The following is a 21,498-nucleotide window of genomic DNA, read 5'->3' on the forward strand; positions in this document are numbered from 1 at the left end:
CTCCAATTGGAGCTCTCGCAGGCCAGTGTTTCCCAATTGTTTGTGTTTATATTACATTTTTAAAGAATTGCCTTGAGAGAGTCTTTGAACCTCTTTTTTTACCACCAGCATTATGCTTTCCATTTTTAAGTTTGGAATAGAGTAGTTGCTTTGGAAGACAATAATCAGGCATCCATGACCAGTCCAATGAAGTTGATTGAGATGAGGCTGGTATCAAGCAATGTTCACGATGAAGACTCTCATGTCATATTAAGTCTTGTCAGTCTTCTTACTTATGCCATGATCTACAGAGATAAATCATAAGTTCAGATTCACACTCTTTTGTTCACAGCTGTGGCTACTCACCAAGGGAGCTAATCAGAGGAAGAAACTGCTGGTTTGCCAAGGTAGTTTGACACCCAACCCTGTCCCCATTTGGATGTGTTTCTCATTCAAGCTGAAATATTAATACTATAGGACAAAATCCCAGTAGTCCCAGGAAGCAAGTGGTCTTCTTTGGAGTGAGTCCAGGATGGCCTATCTAGCAATGCACACCAGCCTTGATCCCCTTCTTTTCAGCATTCACTTACGTTTAAGTGTAATTTTTAATGCAACTGCTGCACCAATTTCTAATTATTAAATTTTCAGGTACCTTGTGCTTATCAGCTATATCTATTTTGTTGGGGAAATCATACTAATTGCAACAATAGCCATTTATGCCGTTTGCCTCAAGCATTCTAAGTATTCCACATCTATCATATCATTAATCCTCAGAACAGCCCTATTGCTGATGTGGCGCTGATGGGGAGAGAAAAGGGGGCTTGCCTTAAGGCCACCAAGAGACTTAACATCTAAATTTATTGTTGGCTCCCTGTCAGACTCTTTGTGGTTGCACCCTCTACCTGCTTTCAGAAGCCCTATGCACAGTTTCTTCTTCTTGGATAAACAAGAAGAACGTCTGGAGGTTGGTTGTAAACCCTCTTTTCCTCCACCCTTCTAGTCTATCGTGTGCTGGCTGGGAATTGGCATATTTCCTGTCTGAAGGATTGCATCCTCCACTCCCACATTCTAAATGCCTTAGAAACAACTAAGAAACAAAAGGCGTATAAATTATACAGCTCTCCCATGTGGATGGCTTTCAGCTTCCCATCTGCTACACAGAGAGCCCAGAGATTGTCATGGTGTCAGCAAATTGAGCATATAATTCAAACTAGTTGGGAGTACATCCCAAACAAGCAAATTCCAAGTGTCAGGGGGGAAAGGAAGTATTCGAAGACAAAGTAACCCCTCAGGCTTGGAAAACTGCAGTACTCCGCCTGACCTCCTAGCAACTGTTGTGGTGGGGTGGGGTGGGGTGGGGGTCCTGAGGAATAAGGTCATCAGCTCCAGATATCTTGGCCCCAAATGATTTGAGCCTAAACAGTCGTTGGATGTTATGTTATGACACTTGGGGGGGGGGGGCTTAGAGCAATGCTAACATGTTCAACATACCAATATTGCTCTTGCATGCCGTGTCGGCCTAGAATTCTTTATTTAGCAAAGTAGGCGGGGAAGTATTGCTTCTTGTAGAAGATCAGAAAATATATACTTTGAAATGTACAGGGCTATGCCAATTTAAGTACATCAAAGTTACTTTAAACAGTTTCACTTGGTTTGATTGTTTATTTAAATCATTTTTACTTTGTGGCTTATATGAGATCAATAGCATACAAGACAGTCCCTGCCCTTAGGTTTACAATCTAACAAAAACAATAGAAAAGGGAAAAAGGAAGGAGGGGTGACAACTCAAGCACCAGTTCCTGATGGGGAACTCATGGCCTGTGGGGTCTTTTTTTATTTTACCATGTCTTTCCCCCTCTTCTTCAGGTTCTGCACTGGCTAGAAGGAGGAGGAAGAAGGAGGAAACAGCTGATCGCGAAGTTCCCTTCTAGATTGGCATGGGCATAGCCGGGGGGGGGGGGCATTTGCCCCGTAAATCAATAAAAACCAATACAAATCTGCGGTTCTGCCTCCCTAACAAAAGCCTGCCCCCTCCCAACAAAAACCCTAACTATGACCATGTAGAGTGGGAGGTAGGGAGGCTTTAGCCCTTTGCTCCCCATTGTGGGCCCAGTGTAGATCAGACCTCTCACACCTGCAGCTTCCATTTCCAGAAATGATCCCTTGAAACAAATGAATCCAAATACATGCAAAGATTGTCAAAAGCTACTTAAGGTCCCAGATGTAGGGATGGGAGAGAAATTGAATGACGACCTACCTATTTTGTGCTTCCCAATTAAATGCACATATGCTTTGAAATGGGCACTTCTGTATGTTATGCAAAAGTTTTGCCAAGAGTGCGAGCACTTTGTGCTCAGTTGTGTTTGTCTACTAAGGGCATTGTGTGAGGTTTTTGACCCCACCTGCTGCTGGAGTTACCACCCAGTTAATGTAGCACTCAGGCTGAAATGCGGTTGGTCTCTCAGCAGCAAGTGTGCTGCTTGCCCCTGCAATTGAGGGGGCCGAGGCAGCATGCTCTGTGCGTGCTGTGCCGACGTCATGCGCACATGCTGCGGGGCATGCTGATGTCACTCATGGACACTGCGTGATGTGCTGGCACATCATGTGCACACTGCGCGGCTTGTGCTTATGGCAGGAGCATGTCACGGGGCATGCACGAGAGAGGGAAGCACATTGTGTGGCATGCGTGCACAATTGCCATGGAATTTTGAGGGTGCTAGGCTCCCTCCTTGAAAATTTTGGGGGTCCCTCAGTCCCCTGCCCCCCAACATGGCGACCCTGATCAGCAGGGTAGACAGACTGTGCTGCATGTTTATAGAGGTGCGCTTGCACCTGCTAGGCTCTCCTTGCATATTTGTAAATAAAATAAATATAGCACCGATGGGTATGTCTCGAGGGTGTGCTCTTCCAAAGGCAAATAAATTCTTATTGTGTTATCCCTGAAACTAACCAGTTGGAGAAATTGGGACAGTATAACTCTTTTTTAAAGCGCATGGGTAATAATGGCCCTTTGCAATTCACTTGTGTTTTTATTGTGTTGTAGCTTACCTGGAACCACACTTCCCTTTAATTGCTCTGAGTAGCTGCAGCAACATCAGGATTATTAAGTGCTTTCACAAAAGATGCAAATTACATGTTGAGAGACAGAGAGTGAGCGAGCGAGAGAGACTTGATTTTGAATAGCAATTGCTTTTCAGCATCAAATGTGGCAGCATTATAAATAGTACGGTGTCACTTAGTGCAGAATAATAAAGACAGACTGTTGCATTATTTGTCAGAATTGGCACACTCGTGGTACCATCAGATTTTTCAGCCAGCGAAGTTGAGGAATTGGCCTTATCATGGCACAGCTAGTAGACAATCCCAAGTAGTCCAAAAGTACTTGTTGATATAATGACAGCAAATGGTTTCACTGCTCAGTTAAGGGAGGAAATAGTCCCACCCCAAAGCCATATAAGTAGACTAATAGTGTGATCTGAGGAAAGGGAGATTCTGGTGACAAAGGTTCCATTAAACTGAATGGGGGGTGAGCTGGGACTGGCAGAACATGACAAAGCTTAGGTTTTAAATTTACGAACCCGTCACAGCTGCAAGTCAATTGGGGATATGGAAAGCATTTTGTTATACATCATGCCCTCATGCTATTTTCCTCGAAAATGCTTTTGGAGCATGCATGTGATACCATGGCATCCCATAAACCATTGTGGGAGTCACATTCAGGGATGATTCTTGGTTCTTTCCCATTTGAAATGGAACTAGGGGAGATTAGGCCCCCAGTGAGGCTAACTTAAGCTAAGAACAGAGAAAATGGGAGAAGAGCAGGAGGAGGAAAGACAGGATGGAGGAGATGCCTCATGTACCCACACCATTTAACTCAGAGGGCTGGTGCAGCAGATCCAAGGTGCAGCCTGAATCGAAGCCGGTGAAGCTGCCAAATGGAATGATTCAGTGCTTTTTTTCTAGAAAAATATGTGCCGTTACTCACCATGAAGTTGCTGCAGTAATTGCCACACTTTCTAACAACAACAAAAGAGATGTTGGTACTGCACTCACTGTCAAGCAAGTCTCCAAAAGTATAGGGTGAAGCAAAGTGATGTAACAGGGAAGGATGTCATTAACTCTGACCAATAAAGCAGTACAAAAGCTCCAACTTCATCTTATTTGAGTTCATGAGAGTAGAACCAGTGGAGGGCAGGAATTTTGACGTACCCCTCCTCCTGCCGGGGGCCGTGTCCACTGTCAGTAATATGCACATCTATATGTGAAGCTCTGAAATCTGCAGCAAATAAATATTGTTGTTAGCAACCTGTACTTTTTACGAAACCATATAACAAACCAAACCTAAGATAAATCTTTCAGACATCAGATGCCCATTAATGTGCATAATAGCAGTTTGTGTTTTCTTTCCTTCTAATTAGGCACTACAAGGCCTCATAAGGAGGGGGAAGTCCCTGGTGTGGATTATATTTTCATCACTGTTGAAGATTTTATGGAACTAGAGAAAAGTGGTGCTCTTTTAGAAAGCGGGACATATGAAGGTAAGCTGCGTTCTTTAATTGCAAAATCTGCTTTATGTTTTCATTATGTTTTCCTCCATTTTCTGGAATTACATTAGGACCTCCCATTAGATTGTATCATAGCACCCATTATCTTAAATTTATGAGCAGCCAGATGGTAGTTGTGAAAGTATTTTTTTCCCTATGAAATATCTAAATGCAAATGGGCTCAATTTAATTGGAATTCATGTCAGTTAAGGGGAAGGGAGAATAAAAAGTGAAAGCTAAACCACTCAGCACTCAGCGAAGTTAAGGCATTAAACAAGTTTTTTTATTTAATTAACGAAATAAGGTATAATAGAATACATACAAAAAAAGACAATGTCCTTGGGCAATAATTCACAAATTGTATAAAACAAATATTAATAAATTAAAGCATTAAACCTGAGTCAAAAGGATTCCACAAGGTCAGAGAATCAAGGGAGTTAACAAGTATACCTTTATATTTGTATCTGAACTTTTGGGTGATGTTCAGGATGGAGGCTGGGGCCATCTGCACTAAAGGGGGGGGCATGTGTTCAGTTGTGGCTCATTCCTGTCTTCTGAACACAGCAACCAGAGTCAGGCCAGTGTCCATTTGGTTGTCTGCCCTTCATTTGAGATTCTTGAACATCATCATGCTTCATAATTGTTTGCGATTATCATTACACCAAAAACCTGAGCCTAACGTGCAAATGCCTCAAGCCAAGCACTGCTCATTGCAGTGCAGAGAGGGTGAATGAAAATGCTAGATTGAGGTGGGCAGTTCTACAAACACACACACACACACACACACACACACACACTGCTGCATGGTACCCATACATTATTGACGATCTTACAGATAATTGTGTAAACTGAAAGCTGAATCAGCAATTTTAAAATTGATGTCATGCAGATTCTTGTAAAACCTTTTTTTTTTTTTTAAGACATAAAAATCCTAGCACCTTAACTACATGGCAAGTAGATATGGAATTTCCGCAATGGGATTTAAAAATATCTGCTTGAGAAGTGACAAGCTGGCAGCTTAATGATACCTCTAGGGTTACTGTTGATTCACCTCATGTCAAACTTGTTCAAGATTTAAAAAATAAATAAATGTGTGAAATGGAAGTATGTTGCATAATACTGGAAGAGGAATGGAATGGAAATGTGCAAAAAAACCCACAATACCACAGAAACTTGTAAACAGCATGTTTCTTATAGTACATAAATGCGGTACCACATTATATCATGTCTTTGGTCTTTTTTGACTGCTTATCCCTAGATATTATAGGTTTGCAAGCTGTGCATTAAAAACACGTACATTCTGAAGAAGTCTAATATATTGGGTGGTTTCATCTGTCTGTGAAGGAACAGTGTAGGGCTCAGATTTATAATTTAAAATCATGTTGTTTTTGCTGTCTAGGAACTTGTTTTTCCCCACCAGCAGCTGGGACTGGAACTAATAGTCCCAGCTTCTCCATCAGGAAAATGACATTGGATGCACCATTCCCACCAAGGAGATGGTTCCAGGCAGCACCATTTACCCACTGGAGATGCTGCAACTACTAGTCAATTACAATTTATTTATTTATTTATGGCTATTAGCCCATAAAATATGTACAAACATAAAAACACAGGGACATAAAAACAGATATATCCGACAACAGAAGGTGAACACCACGATGCAAGGGTGGGTCATTGAGCAGAGCCAAGTGACAGCTTGGGGCCAGGAGAGCTCCAAGGGACGGATCACAGAAAAGGAAAACTGAAGACGAACTCCGACATGCACTCTCATCATAACAGTCCAATTAGTTTTTATGTTGTTGTTTTTTGGTGGTTTTTGAGTGTGAGATAACCGCATTCAGAAATCTCGCCACCTGCAGAGTTACAGAAGGATCTGTATCCTGCAAAAGCAGTGCGGCGTGTGACTCAACAGGCCTGCCAACCAAGCGCAGTAAAGCAGGACCCAGGAATTTAGCCCTGGCCATGCTATGTAGGGGACAGTTGAGCATTATATTGCAACTACTAGTCGTTTCAGTCCTGGTCTCTGACAAAACAAATACATATATAAGACATTCTACTGCAGAGGTGGAGAACTGTTTTTAGCTTGATGACTGGATCTGGAAGTGGCCCACAATTCATGAGCCATTTTCGACAGAGGGTAGGCCCAGCCACCTGCCATCATATCACAAGTGATTGGCACTGATAGCAAGCCACACTTTATCTGTGGGCAAGTGCAATGTGGATTCAAACCATGCCAGCAAACAGACATTTTTCCTTGGCAAACTGGCAAAGCTGTCTACAGGGCTGGTCTGCAGCAGAAAAAAATGCCCCTTTGAAGGCATAGTTTGAGTCCAAACTGCATCTGCAAATGGACAGTTTCAAAAGGGGCTTGCAGTTTCAGCTCCAATCTGCTCTTGGATGCTTTCAGCAAGACCAAGGAACAATCAGGAGCACACTTTAAGCTCCCAATGGTTCATTTTCAGATACATCTTTGCCTGTCCCGCATATGACATCAGGTGTGGGGCAGATGGGTGTAGTTTGGGGAAAATGACCTCACAGACAAAATTCAGACTCCTGCCAGCCAAATTGGGCCTGTGGACTGGAGGTTTGCCACCACTCTTCTGCTGGGAGCATCTGCAGCTGCTACCTCTGCCTTTCCCTTTCCCTTACGCCAAAATAAGTTTCTTCTCATTGGAGAAGGGTGAGGTACAGGTGGTCACAGCAAGTGGGGCTGTGTTTCCCCACTTATGGGGCTGTCATACATCCAGATTTTCCCCGATTTCAAAGGCAGAATTGACATCCAGGGACGATTTTCGAATGGTGGCGCTTTGTCCTGGATCTTAGGCAAGTCAATTGAAAAGCCACGTTATTTTGGTGGTAATCCTAAATTTTGGGGTCTTCCCAACAACTTTTGGGGTGTCCTAGTTTTTCCTTTTTGAAAAATGGCAACCCTACATAAAAGAACCTTGCTTACCCCAGTCTTCCTCATAAACATTCAGATACAGGGCTCTGTTACGTAAGAACCTTCCCTTCATTTTTTTGTAATATTCCTAGTGACGGCTGCACAGTGAGAGACTAAAGTGCCATCACTTTTATACCAGAACTGGTTGCAGTATTTAACTGTCAAATATATCAAGTATATTTATTGACAAATACATCCAGAGGCTTAAAGGAACATATTACTAACATTATTTCTGTCCTGCTGACCTACCATTTAATTGTAGGATGTGGTATCTTCCAATGAATGTTCTTGAAGGCACATTTCAAGCTAAGAAAGTTTGGAACTGAATAGCACTTGATTGCAAAACCACCTTGGAACCGTATATGGCCTAAATGCCAAAAAACATGTTGCAGTGTGTTGTATAATCTTACTTAGACAAATGCTTCTGTCCTCCAAAGCATGATCCTTGGGAGGGGATAATTTGCAAATGAAATGAGAGGCTTTCCCCAGCAAAGATTCTAGGCATGTTTCCCAGCAAAGGTCATTTTTACCTCCTAGGCATGGAGTTTAAGGGGAGCAAAATTTCCTTGCCCTGCCCCCTTCTTCCTTCCTTGAGGATGCTTAGCTATCAGATTAATATTACACTCCTTTTCAGTGTAGAGTGTAGCTTTAACTTGAGCTATCGGAGGAAGAACAAACTGTTGACATAACAAATAAATAAATAAATAAAGCTGCTGTTTTCCGGGGGGGGGGGGGGAGAATTTGGATTTGACATCAAGACATGTCAAACCCCTTGTGGAAAATGGTCAGTGTCAGGAGACTTTCATTATTGCCACTGGCAAGTAGACACCTGACTCAGCTTACTGAAGTCATTGAAAAGTTCCTTCTCTATTTACCTCCATCTTCCTCCTTTCACTTTTGTGACAGCCACAGATCGGGGGGTGGGGGGAGGCGGGCAAGGACTTTTTTTTGCCTATAGAAATCTGTCAAAAAGATGTCATCTGATCTGATTCATCTGCCAGTTGATCCCACTGTTTCCTCTCTGTTGAGGCAGTCTTCAAACCCAGCTAATGTTTAAGTGTGTGTGGTACAGACTGCATTTCTTACTTAGGAAACAAAGCTCTGTTTCCAAATTCAGCAATATTGGTCTTCACAGACGCTGGGAGAAATGAGTGGCATCCCGCTATAGCATCCATGCCAGTATCCTGTTAAATAACTTGAGATGATATTGACTGGGACCTATATATGTTGTCCAGCCATAGGGGAATGTTAACATTAACCTGTTTCTTGCCAAGTATGTTATAGAGCAGGCATGTCCAACAGGTAGATTGTGATCTACAGGTAGATCACTGGACGTCTGCGGTAGATCACTGGTAGATCACTGGCTGCCCCCAAAGAAGCTAAACAACCGTGGCTCCCCTAAAAAAAAGCTCACAATTTTACCTCCTCCCTGAAAAAAACTCAACAACTTTGACCTGAAACCCACATCCATGGCTCCTCAGGGTTCCGTCTTAAACCTGTACTTAACCTTATTCAATAAAAATGATTGAGAACTTGAAGTAGTTAACAGGAGTTGGATCCTTCCCGTTATAATTTTCTGTATCTTCAGCACTTACAGCAGTCATAGCAGCAACACTATGTAATCAGTTATTTGTTCAGTATGCAGTCATGTGCTGTACTGAAAAATGAAATTAACTTTTAATTATCCTTTCCTCTGTTTTCCCCCTCTCTCAAGAGATAACTTTGTCAATCTTGTTTGTATTATCAAACTGTGAAGGTGACTTTCACCAGTATCTTGCATGCATTTCTAAACTTCTGCAGTTTAGAGATGATTTGACAGATGGTTCTCAAACCTGCCTGAGGTGAATTTTACCTACTGTATAAATATTGATTGCCTTAATAATTGGCATTCTGTATCTCAGCATCTTAACAAGATATTTTTCTCTAACAAGCTTTGTGGCATGGGAAAATCTTGATTCAATTAGAGCAGTATTGACATATTGCCTAAAAGAGAAATGTAATGTCATCACTCCTATGAGTGAATTGCTACTCAAACATGTGCAGGGGCTGCTGGACTGAAGTTCTTTCTGCCGGAGGTCCCCTGGAATATATGAAAGCTTCACAAGAGTACCATGGCTATTTTTGCACAGCTCCAGTTCATTTTTGTGGCACTTAAGCAGGGGAAGTTATTGAAAAGCAATTGTATTCATTTTCACTAGAACACATCAGTATGTGCTTCAAGAAGAAATCCCCTGACTTTGATCCTGGGTTTAATTATAAATGGTGTAATTGGATTATAAATTGAGATAAAACAATGTGCAGTATGTATTCCATTTATGGATACAGCTATTTTCTGTGGTGTTTTCTGAGGAAAAAAGGTCTGACTTTAGTTACTTGTTTTTAATTGGATCAGAGTATTATTGCATTAGTTTGTAAAACTGATGATCAGAGATGCAGAGCCAACTGTAATGACACCTTTTATTGGATCAACTAGTCATCTAAAGTATTGCATATAAGCTTTCAATGGCACATTCTTCGTTAGGCAGTGATGTGCAGAACAAAAATAAAATGTAGAAGCTGATTTCACATATTATTATTCTTACGCAACTGTGCCCTAGGGAGTGTGTCTCACTATTCCTAGAATTCACCATCCGGAGAGGTATGCATGCCAGTTCTGTACACAAATGGAACTTTCTTTTTTTTAAAAAAAAATATATTGTTTATCCCCTTCTTCTCCTTAAATAACAGCAGCAGCAGCAGCAACAACAACAACAGCAACATCTAAACACTGATCTGAATTTTGAATTGGTAGGGTTCAGAGTGGGAGCTGCAGTATAGACAACAAAACATCACCCTCCTGGGTTATGAGCACTAGTGGATCTTTTCGAGCCCATTGAGTCTGCCAAATGAATGATTTCGTTAGATTTCACAGATCACAAGGGAGCCCAGCGTGGCTTCATCAGCAACTAGTTTTCCCCTCAGAAATACACTTTAAAAAGTGAGTGAAGGATGACGGGTGAGTGCTTTACATACCTGAAGGAGCATATTCTGGCAAGTTTTATTCCTTTGACAAATTCTTCTTCAGATCTCTTTCACACCTTGGCTGGCAGCTGCAGACCAGCTGATCTCACTCAGGGGATCAGATCTTGCCAGTGGGGCCGCAGTTGTCGACCCTCTAAAGAATGGCACATAACACACACAGAGAGATCTGCTAAAAGTGTAATTTAATCCAAAATCCAGTTGTAATGTGGAAGGCATCCGCTCAGACAAAATATGCTGTAGGAGTTATGAGGGGTAGCATGTGAACTTTCTTGGGAGGGAGGACACAGCTTTAGGCAGTCGAATGCAAAATACAAGGCAACTTGAGAGGGTTCTCTTCAGGTGAAATTTCTGTAGGAATTTCAAGGTATATTTATAGCACTGAGTTGCTGTAGGTCAGTTTTGTACCACCCAGCACACCTATCTTCTGCAGACTACTATTGACTACTAAAACTATATTTCAGTGACTAGGAAGAGCAGTGCTTTATTCACACCCAAATGATAAATATGAAACGAGATTTGTCTAGGCCATGAAATTTTTACACATTGTTGTACTAGAAAAGTCTGGGCTGAGTAATACATTTAGTCCAGGTCTTTCAGGCTTACTAATATTTAGTCTTGGGAGCTGTTCTGGTTATTGAATTTATGATTGTGTATTTTAATTTGTATTTATTGTAAGGCGTCTTACAGGTTTTTAATTGGATTTTCTTTTAAGTTATTAACCACATTGGGATTGCTATGAAAAGGTGGTATTGTTTAAAAGTGGGGTTTTTTAAGTAAAGTAAATAAATAAACTCATCTAATACACTTCAATGAGTGTTAGTCAGAGCTGAACTCTTAAAAATGTTATTTTCTTACATTACGTATCTTTGTAAGATAAATACAGTGGTACCTCGGGTTAAGTACTTAATTCGTTCCGGAGGTCCGTACTTAACCTGAAACTGTTCTTAACCTGAAGCACCACTTTAGCTAATGGGGCCTCCTGCTGCTGCCGCGCCACCAAAGCACGATTTCTGTTCTCATCCTGAAGCAAAGTTCTTAACCTGAAGCACTATTTCTGGGTTAGCGGAGTCTGTAACCTGAAGCGTATGTAACCTGAACCGTATGTAACCTGAACCGTATGTAACCCAAGGTACCACTGTAGCTATTGTATCAGCAGTGAGATGGCTTTGGGCAATTTCTAAGTGAAGAAAAAGAGATGAAATGGGGGGAAACACAAACACACTCACTCCAGTAAATTTTTTTTGATTGGATGTTTAGGTTTGACACTTCTCTTTTCACAGTTACAATTTACAACTGCCTTGGAAGTTCTCCACTTTTGCAAGGCTTGATAATTGGGCTCAGAGAGGTCAGTGGGACACAGTTCTCCCTGGTTACATACAATATTTTTTTACCCCGGCTCAGTTTTATACCAATGTGAAACATAATTCTGCTGAAAATTTTGAAGGCAGCATTATGACACATCTTATATTATGTTCCTGTAGTTGGAGCTTGAATGTCTTAGTTTTCCAGCACCCATGGAAAGATGGAAATATAGGAGTTCTTAACATTTTCAGTTTTTTTACAGGGGTTTTCAAGGGTTTCCAGGGAGTTTGCAGGCTTTTTCAATGCTGTTCCCAATATATGTGATTTCACTTAAACTTGTGGGGCCTCAGAACGTAAATGTGGAGTTGCCCTTATTGTGTTCAATCTCTGTTCTGTGCATCTACTTTGATATTTCTGCATATGGCACTGGACCTTTACTATGTATAATGTTTCGAAACTGTGTTAGATTCTGTTTGATTTCTGTTTTCCGTACATTGCTTTGAGGTTCTTTTGAACAAAAAGCCATTAAGGAATTATGTCGAATGTGTTTCACCGAGTGACAGTTTTATTCAGTCAGAGGACGATTGTCAGCAACTATATGTCCTCATCCTTTCATTTAGGTTTGAATGAGGGAAGATATATATCTTACTGTGAGCTGAAAATTGATCCAACTATATGATAGCACAACAATTAGATCACAGCTTCACAAAACTGCTAGCTGTAATGATCATTGAATTTGCTGCTAATTTTTTTTTATTTTGTGAGCCAGCCCAGAGGAAGAGTCAAGTACAGGAGGAGGGTATTACAGATTAGATCAAATTCTTTTTAAAAAGATTTATTAGAGCCAGAAGAACAAGACCTAGAAGGACAATTTACTGTAACACTTCATGTCTTATAGTACTACCATACATACATAATGTGCTATATTTAGCATTTTTTCCAGACCCTCCAAGTGTCCCTATTTTCCAGGGACATCCCTGATTTAGAGAAGCCACACTGGTTTCTGATTCGATCCTGGAATGTCCCACTTTTCCTTAGGACATCCCTATTTTCATTTAATAAATGTTGGAGGGTATGGCGTAATCTAACCCCCAAGCAGTCTGAAGGCAATCCTGTATAGGGAAGGGGTGTTGTTGTTTTTTTTAAAAAAAGTTTAATGTTTTATTCTGTTTTTGTATATGTTGGAAGCTACCCAGAGTGGCTGGGGCAACCCAGTAAGATGTGTCAGGTATAAATAGTAAAATTATCATTATGGAATGCAACACACCTATTTTCATCGGAGAAATGATGGGAGGGTATGTTTTTTGTTTCAATTCATTGTATTAAGGTAGAGTATTAATTAGGCCATTTTTAAAAGTAGAAATGTGTATATGACATCGCACACAACAAATTGTGCAGATGTATTATTCAGTTAAGCATATTGGCACTTAATCTGTTATTATTCATTTGCTGTTTGCCAGAAATGTGGAGCTCATTTGGCATTTGTTAGAATTGGCCCAAACCACAGATCTTTTTTCCTTTACACACATGGCTAACCATACACAGAGGTCCATATAGCTTGGCTTCATGATGGAAGTCATTCTTGCAAGGATAATGTGTGAAGCAGACCATAGCCAGTTTCACAATTCTCTAAAACTGTGAGCATGTAACTTTTCTAAAGGTCTTAACCTAGTCTTAATTTAAAATGAGGTCGGTTTGTTGAGAAGGTGCCTTTCTGGGGCCTTTTTGGAAGGTTTCCTGCAGACTTGAGAACTCACTGTCTCCTTGTCTGCACACATCTTCCTCAAGGAGCTCTGTCAATTCTGGCAGTAGCAAGTGATATGGGGCAGAAAACGACTCCCAGCCTGAAAAAGATTAAAGGAGAATATCCTACGGGAATCATTCATATTTCAGAACGTTTCTTCAGAGCTTTATCTTACATATACAGAATCTTTGTTAGCAATATTTACTTTAACAGAACAGTGCTTGTAAATAATCTTTTAAAATATTATGTTTACTGGCATGATAGCTTATAACTGCTCGAGATGTTGCTTTTGTTTGTTTTTTTAAAAAAGATATTTATTGAAGTTTTACAAAAACATAAGTTTACAAAATAAAAAAGGTCATATAAAAAGAAAAAGATACAAAAAAAAGAACATAGAAAAATACATGAAAAAGAAAAAAAAGGAATAAAAATACAAAAGACAAATAGCTAAAGAAGAATTAAAAACAAATCCGTTTTTTGTAACTTTGAACTCATTAACTTATTTCCTTGGCCTCCTCACACCTCCCCTTTTTGTATTCCCATTTACATAATCAATTCAGCAAATCCTTACCCTCTTTCGATTATCTTAACTCTGTATCTTAACATATTATAACTCTATATTTTCATCCATTATCAGTTCATTTTTGCATATTCTTATTAACTTTGTTGCTAATGCCACTTATTATCAATCCAACATCATTTTAACATTCAGTAATTTTACAGTATTTCTGAAGATAGTCTTTAAATTTCTTCCAGTCTTCTTCCACCAACTCTTCTCCCAGGTCTCGGATTCTGCCAGTCATTTCCGCCAATTCCATATAATCCGTCACCTTCATCTGCCACTCTTCCAGGGTGGGTAACTCTTGTGTCTTTTAATACTTTGCAATAAGTATTCTTGCTGCTGTTGTTGCATACATAAAGAAAGTTCTATCCTTCTTTGGCACCAATTGGCCGACTATGCCCAGGAGAAAGGCCTCTGGTTTCTTCAGGAAGGTATATTTAAATACCTTTTTCATTTCATTATAGATCATCTCTCAGAAAGCCTTAATCTTTGGGCACGTCCACCAAAGGTGAAAGAATGTACCTTCATTTTCTTTACATATCCAACATTTATTATCGGGCAAATGATAAATTTTTGCAAGCTTGACTGGTGTCATGTACCACCTGTACATCATTTTCATAATATTCTCTCTTAAGGCATTACATGCCGTAAATTTCATACCGGTGGTCCACAACTGTTCCCAGTCAGCAAACATAATGTTATAACCAATATCTTGTGCCCATTTAATCATAGCAGATTTAACCGTTTCATCCTGCGTATTCCATTTTAACAGCAAGTTATACATTCTTGAAAGTATCTTTGTTTTGGGATCTAACAGTTCTGTTTCCAATTTTGATTTTTCCACCTGGAAGCCATTTTTTTTTGTCCAAATTATAGGCCTCTCTTATTTGATAATAATGAAGCCAGTCTCACACTTTATCTTTTAATTTCTCAAAACTCTGTAATTTCAGTTTGTCTCCTTCTTGTTCCAATATTTCCCAATATTTCGGCCATTTGACTTCCATATTGAGCTTTTTCTGAGCCTTCGCTTCCATTGGTGACAACCACCTTGGGGTTTTATTTTCCAGTAAATCTTTGTATCTTATCCAGACATTGAACAATGCTTTCCTGACAATATGGTTTTTAAATGCTTTATGTGCTTTAACCTTGTCGTACCACAAATATGCATGCCAACCAAAAACGTTGTTAAATCCTTCTAGATCCAAAATATCTGTGTTCTCAAGAAGCAGCCAGTCTTTCAACCAGCAAAATGCTGCTGATTCATAGTAAAGTTTAAGGTCTGGCAGGGCAAATCCACCTCTTTCCTTTGCATCAGTTAATATTTTAAATTTTCGAGATGTTGCTTTTGAAGTGTGGCACTCTGATTAGATAAGGGAGATCAGCAAAAGAAACTACATTACCTTGTCCTATACAGTGAATTTCACAAAAACTATTTTATTAGTCACAAATATCCTCACTGATGTGTCCCCCCCCCCGCCCCCGGTTTCATTATTAAGTTGTACAGCAGTCCCCAACCCAATTTCCACTAGTTGCTTTCTACAACTTCCTATCAAGTTGGCATTGTTTATTTAGACTTTAACAACAGTGCAGTGGTACCTCAGGTTACATACACTTCAGGTTACAGACTCCGCTAACCCAGAAATAGTGCTTCAGGTTAAGAACTTTGCTTCAGGATGATAACAGAAATCGTGCGGTGGCAGAGCAGTGGCAGCAGGAGGCCCCATTAGCTAAAGTGGTGCTTCAGGTTAAGAACAGTTTCAGGTTAAGTACGGACCTCCGGAACGAATTAAGTACTTAACCCGAGGTACCACTGTACTTGAAGTGCAGAGCATCAAACAATAATTTCCTCCCATTTGTTGCTTCATTTCTAGGTAGGTTGACTCTAACATTGTGTTTCTGTTTTGCAAATGTAATCACCTGCCTGCTCACCTGGAAGTGAATATAGGAATAAAGGAAGTCTCTTTATACTGGCTCAGTAATATCCATGCTAGGTGGCATTTGCTGTCCAGGGTTTCCGGTAGAAGTATATCCTATTTCCACCTGAAGATTCGAGGGTCTGAACATAAGACCTTCTGTGCACAAGAGACAGGCTGTATCGCTGAGCTACAGCCCAAGTGACCAAGCAGATGGCTCCAGGCAATCCTGCCGCCTGTGAGGCTTTGTGAATGTACCCTAATCCCTGCTTTTTGGACTGAGACAATACTTGTGCCTTTAGAATAGTGACTGGTTAAAGATTTTATGGAGTATGTACAGCAAGACTAGATGCTGTTCCTTGTGCAAAGTACTGGGTGCACTCAGAGTATGGATAAAAGAGAGAGAGAGTTTTATTCATTGGCTGCATTTCATCCTCACACCAGGGGAAGCATGGCTTCTGCAGAAAAAGGAAATAATCTGTGATCAGCATATTTATAGCCTTGCCAGATTCCTGATGAGGCCTATGAAGTTTCTGGATCTACAGCCCAAGGAGACAAGCTCCCTGCAGATGGAACTACACGACTCTGAAAAGCCAAGCTATGGGCTCAGAAGAAATCACAGTTGTTCTATGACTATAAATTTAGGCAGGGGCACTTGTAATAAGCACCATTCGTCTTTGTGGCAGAGCATGTAAACATAAATGCATAAAAACAGCTTGCTTTATGGCTTGATGCCCGTGATCCTAGGATAATTCCTCACTATACAGATGTTCAGGAATAGGCCTAGGTACCATTGGCATTTCCTTCTCCTAACCGAGGGCAGAATTGTTCCCTGGTCTGAGACAGCTGCTGCCAGAACATTTCCTCTGTTTATGTGCCATATGAACCCTTTATCACGTGACATAAACATACCCTACTCACATGATTGGCTGACCAACTCACATAGGTTTTCCATAGCCTACATGTCTAGGTTACATGATATGCTAATATAGGTCAGCTACTTAACTTGCCTTCGTTTCAGTGTGAAGACACCCTTGAATATCAGAAACTGAAGTCCTCAATATTATTGTAAATTTCACTCGAGCTCCTAGATAGCAATCTATTCCCTTTAGATCTGAAATATCAAGGCAGAGGTGGGGAACTTCCAGCCAGGGTTCAAATTGGCCAGCATAGCCATTTCCCACAAACTTTAGGTGCAGTGCTTATCTTTCTTTTCAGGCCAAGGGAGCCAGCGTTGTCCGCAGACAGCTTTCTGGGTCTTCTGGCAGAAGAGGACACCGTTATGAGTACCAAAGCACCGTTTATAGAATCATAGAATCATAGAGTTGGAAGAGACCACAAGGGCCATCAAGTCCAACCCCCTGCCAAGCAGGAAACACCATCAGAGTTTACCTTCCTGCTGCAGTGGGAATTGTACAGCATCCATCTGTCCATCAGCTGATGTCACTGGGTGGTAGCACAGTCTTGTAGGAAACATGCTGGTGAAGCAGACCCCCATTCCCTTGGCTTAGCTTTGGCAAGTGAGCAGAAGCACCCAGCTATCAGTCACCTGATGTCTTCATGATGTCACCTGTCTGACCAGTGGGTGGCTCCACACACCTGCCAAAGTTGGCTTGTGAGGGTGAGAGAAGATAAAAATATTGCCGGTTAGACCATTAGCTGCGTTAATGATATGGTTTGGTCGCCACTGAAACCTGTTTAATAAACCCCATTAAATGGAAACCTGATTAGCCTTCATTACAGTTAAAAATGAAGATGTAAGGCTTAACCATTGTCAAGACAGGGTGAGGTATTGATGACAGAGGGAGAAGGGATTGGGGAATGGAGCACAGGATCCCAGAGTCAACTTTTGATTCCAAACCTAATGATCTAGTATAGTGCAACATTGGTCTACATTTCAGAACATGTGGAAATTAATCGCTTCACTTCTATATCGCTCAATCTTCTCATTCTTTTCTCATTTTCACATCCTTTCTGGAAATGAAAATGTAATAATTCTAATCATTTGGAAAATAATATTCTGGGTCCTGAACTTTCTTTTATTTGTATAAAGAATATCTCATGGAGGGGAAAATATTGAGACACTCCTTACCAAACACTTAAAAGATTAAACTAGGAAAATAAAGACAGATAAATACTGTTCAGAGTGTTTATTATTTTAAAGTGTTTGATGCATGAACATTTTGATAAACTTAACCTCTCCATTCCTTTTTATTCAAGTGCTTGAGCCTGGACTGCATCAGTCTTTTATATAATTGATTTCTTTGTTGTTTTTTCTGTTTGGAAGTGTTGGTACTTGTAAAGGGATCTATGAGTCTCGGCAACGAAATGGGTAGACACCATTTTCAAGGAGCTGGCATCAGGAGGGAGCACTCCCACTTCAGCCATCTCTGTTCCTCACTGCCAGCTGGATGTAAAACAGATTTGACCAGCCAAGTACATTACTTGTTGATGTTACCTCTTGAAGCATGTTTATGTGTAGGGCTCAGCTGAAAGGGCCCCATCCTGTTATCATTGGACTTCTAATCAGAAACAAAAAGGACTCTTGTTTCAGCAATTTTTCCAGCAATTTCTTCTCATCTCTTTATGAAATAGCTGAAATTGTATTATGTCCATTGATTAGCTGGATCGCACATGTGACCTGCACAGGAAGCATTGCCCTTGCTTTAAATTGGCTTCACCCAATCCTTATTGGCTGGCATCCGTCTGTCTTGGGAGACAATGGAAAAGTGCGCCTTCAGGGGGCAAAGCTGCATTTCAGATCCTGTGTTCAGAAAACATGGTTTTAGGGTGGTTTACATTAAAATGCAAAGTGAACAAATTTCTTCCTTATCCCTCGTAGGCAGTATGTGATCTTGGATGGGCTGAGGAGTGATGAAACAAAGAATAACAACAGCTGCCAATGCAGCAGGGGGTTGGAGGAAATGGCTGTGAACAGTAGCAAGCAGCCATGAAAGATATATGTTGAAAGGGTTTTTCATAGAGTTCTCCCCACTCATCCCATCTGAAAATTCTACTTTTAAGCCGGGAAGCAAACTTGAGAAGCATTCAGTTCAGATGTTTGGTCTGAAACATAGGGTGCAACTGCTTCCATAAACAGCAACACCCCCCGCACCCAGTGCTAAGTAAATCCAGATTTGCTGAAGCTATAAAATGGTTCACTGCTTCCCTGCCCTATGGAACATAAGTAGCCTCCGTTTTCTGCATTGCAGTGAATGTTAAAGGAATTCTGCAGAGGCCTCTACACTGAGATTTGTTGGCATCTAGGGACGCGGGTGGCACTGTGGGTTAAACCACAGAGCCTAGGACTTGCCGATCAGAAGGTCGGCGGTTCGAATCCCCGCGATGGGGTGAGCTCCCATTGTTCGGTCTCAGCTCCTGCCCACCTCGCAGTTTGAAAGCACGTCAAAGTGCTAGTAGATAAATAGGTACCGCTCCGGCGGGAAGGTAAATGGTGTTTCCGTGCACTGCTCTGGTTCGCCAGAAGTGGCTTAGTCGTGCTGGCCACATGACCTGGAAGCTGTACTCCAGCTCCCTCGGCCAACAAAGCGAGATGAGCGCCACAACCCCAGAGTCGGTCACGACTGGACCTAACAGTTAGGGGTCCCTTTACCTTTATCTATTTAGAGACAATGGAGTGTCTCCAAATCAAGCCGCTGCATTAGTGACCAAAGTTACCATGGCAGGGCGCATGGTATGGAGGTCTTGGGCTTGGGCTGCCCAGACAATAAGACCCCCTTCTTGACCTCACTGATATGGTCCAAATGAAAGCAGAGCAATGCGTTTGGCACCAGCTTGGCTGCAGGAGTTGCTGGAAGAAGGTGTACAAGGCGCCATCCAGAGTCTTTTGTCTCCTAGATGGGCTACTTTCCAAGGTTGATGAGCCCTATCTGCCCCTTAGAAACTGGGAAGTACTCGTATAATGGCAGCAATCTGCAGATGAATCTACAGCTCCTAAATACTTCTAAATGATTGTGACATTTCCCTTTTCCTATAGTATTGACTTTCAGCCAAACGGTAAACAAATTAGTCACTGTAATGTCTGCCCAACTAGTATTTTCATCTTCCATGTAATTAAGCATTCTTCTTCTTCTCAGAACTATATGCTTACATGGCTTTGAAATGTAAGCCACTAAACTGAAGAGTGATATCAGTGTTCACTGTTTGCTAAACACTTCTTTATCTCTGTGTCAGAAAGACAGGTATTTAACGGGGAAAGAGAAAGAGAAGGGTTGAAGCCCCAAAGTCTATTTTTGAATTGAAGGTTGATTTGTTTCAAGTATTTTTATACCACCTTTTGGTATAAAACGATAAGCATGTTCAAAATATAGGCCACCTATGAAGTATTTGTTTTTCATGAAGTGGTTACAGGCAAGTATCTCTGGAAAAACCTAAGGGTTTTTGTTTCCATTCCATACATTTAAATTTTAAATTCCCTGTTTGTCTTGCAGCTAACTGGAGGGCCAGGTAGAAAAGAGTGTAGGATGGATGGTGCAGAAGAGGGAAGGTGTAGGACAACAGGTATAGCTCTCTTCTCCCTGAATCTTAAAGGTCCTTGAGCTTTGTACACCCACAACTAACAGATGGAGGGCACTGTGATTTATTCTTAAAACTATAGCAGATGTGTGGCTAAGCTCACATCTACACATAGTCAACAGTTGTGTCTTTCTGTCAAGACCCTTGGATCTCCTCATCACTACCTTACCTGAAATATTGCTTGTCAAAGTTCAATTGTTATATATAAATAGGTAAAGGTAAAGGGACCCCTGACCATTAGGTCCAGTCGTGACCGACTCTGGGGTTGCGGCGCTCATCTCGCTTAATTGGCCGAGGGAGCCGGCGTACAGCTTCCCGGTCATGTGGCCAGCATGACTAAGCCACTTCTGGCAAACCAGAGCAGCGCATGGGAAAGCCGTTTACCTTCCCACAGGAGCGGTACCTATTTATCTACTTGCACTTTGACGTGCTTTTGAACTGCTAGGTGGGCAGGAGCAGGGACCGAGCAACGGGAGCTCACCCTGTCGCGGGGATTCGAACCTCCGACCTTCTGATCGGCAAGTCCTAGGCTCTGTGGTTTAACCCACAGCGCCACCCGCGTCCCATATATATAAATAGATACCATAAAAAACACCATAACCTTTCTACAATATAGGACTTCTTCAAATAAATATCAAAACAGTATACCAAAGACCAACAATTTACTGACCAAATTTTGCCACTACTCCTCCCAATAGTTGCACTTAATTGCCAAATTCCTTCAAATAAAAAAGGGTTTTATAGTGATACTTTTGTTGCTGTTGCTGTTGCTGTTGTTGTTGTTTTTAAAGGAAGTATAGCATGCTCTTATTAAATCTCTATGGCATGAAGGGCAAGTACCACTGAGAGCTCCAAAACCACAAAGTCATCAGGATTCTTTGAAAAGTTAAATTGGCCAATCTCTTCCATTATGCATAAATCCATTAGAGTTTAGCTGCCTTTTACAACAGCCCCCA

At 41.2% G+C, this 21,498-nt stretch overlaps 1 protein-coding gene across 20 annotated transcripts in view; it reads left to right on the forward strand.

Moving 5' to 3' along the window:
- MAGI2 (membrane associated guanylate kinase, WW and PDZ domain containing 2) overlaps positions 1 to 21,498 on the forward strand; it is a 593,450-nt gene that overhangs the window by 328,293 nt on the left and 243,659 nt on the right. For all 20 annotated transcript variants that reach the window (XM_083574937.1, XM_083574923.1, XM_083574920.1 and 17 more), the window contains one exon: positions 4,398 to 4,517. In XM_083574937.1, the coding sequence (XP_083431063.1) occupies positions 4,398 to 4,517 (120 nt within the window). The remainder of the gene's footprint in view (positions 1 to 4,397; positions 4,518 to 21,498) is intronic.

The sequence above is a fragment of the Podarcis filfolensis genome (assembly GCF_964270895.1).
Source record: "Podarcis filfolensis genome assembly, chromosome: 10".
In the NCBI taxonomy this organism is placed as follows: domain Eukaryota; kingdom Metazoa; phylum Chordata; class Lepidosauria; order Squamata; family Lacertidae; genus Podarcis; species Podarcis filfolensis.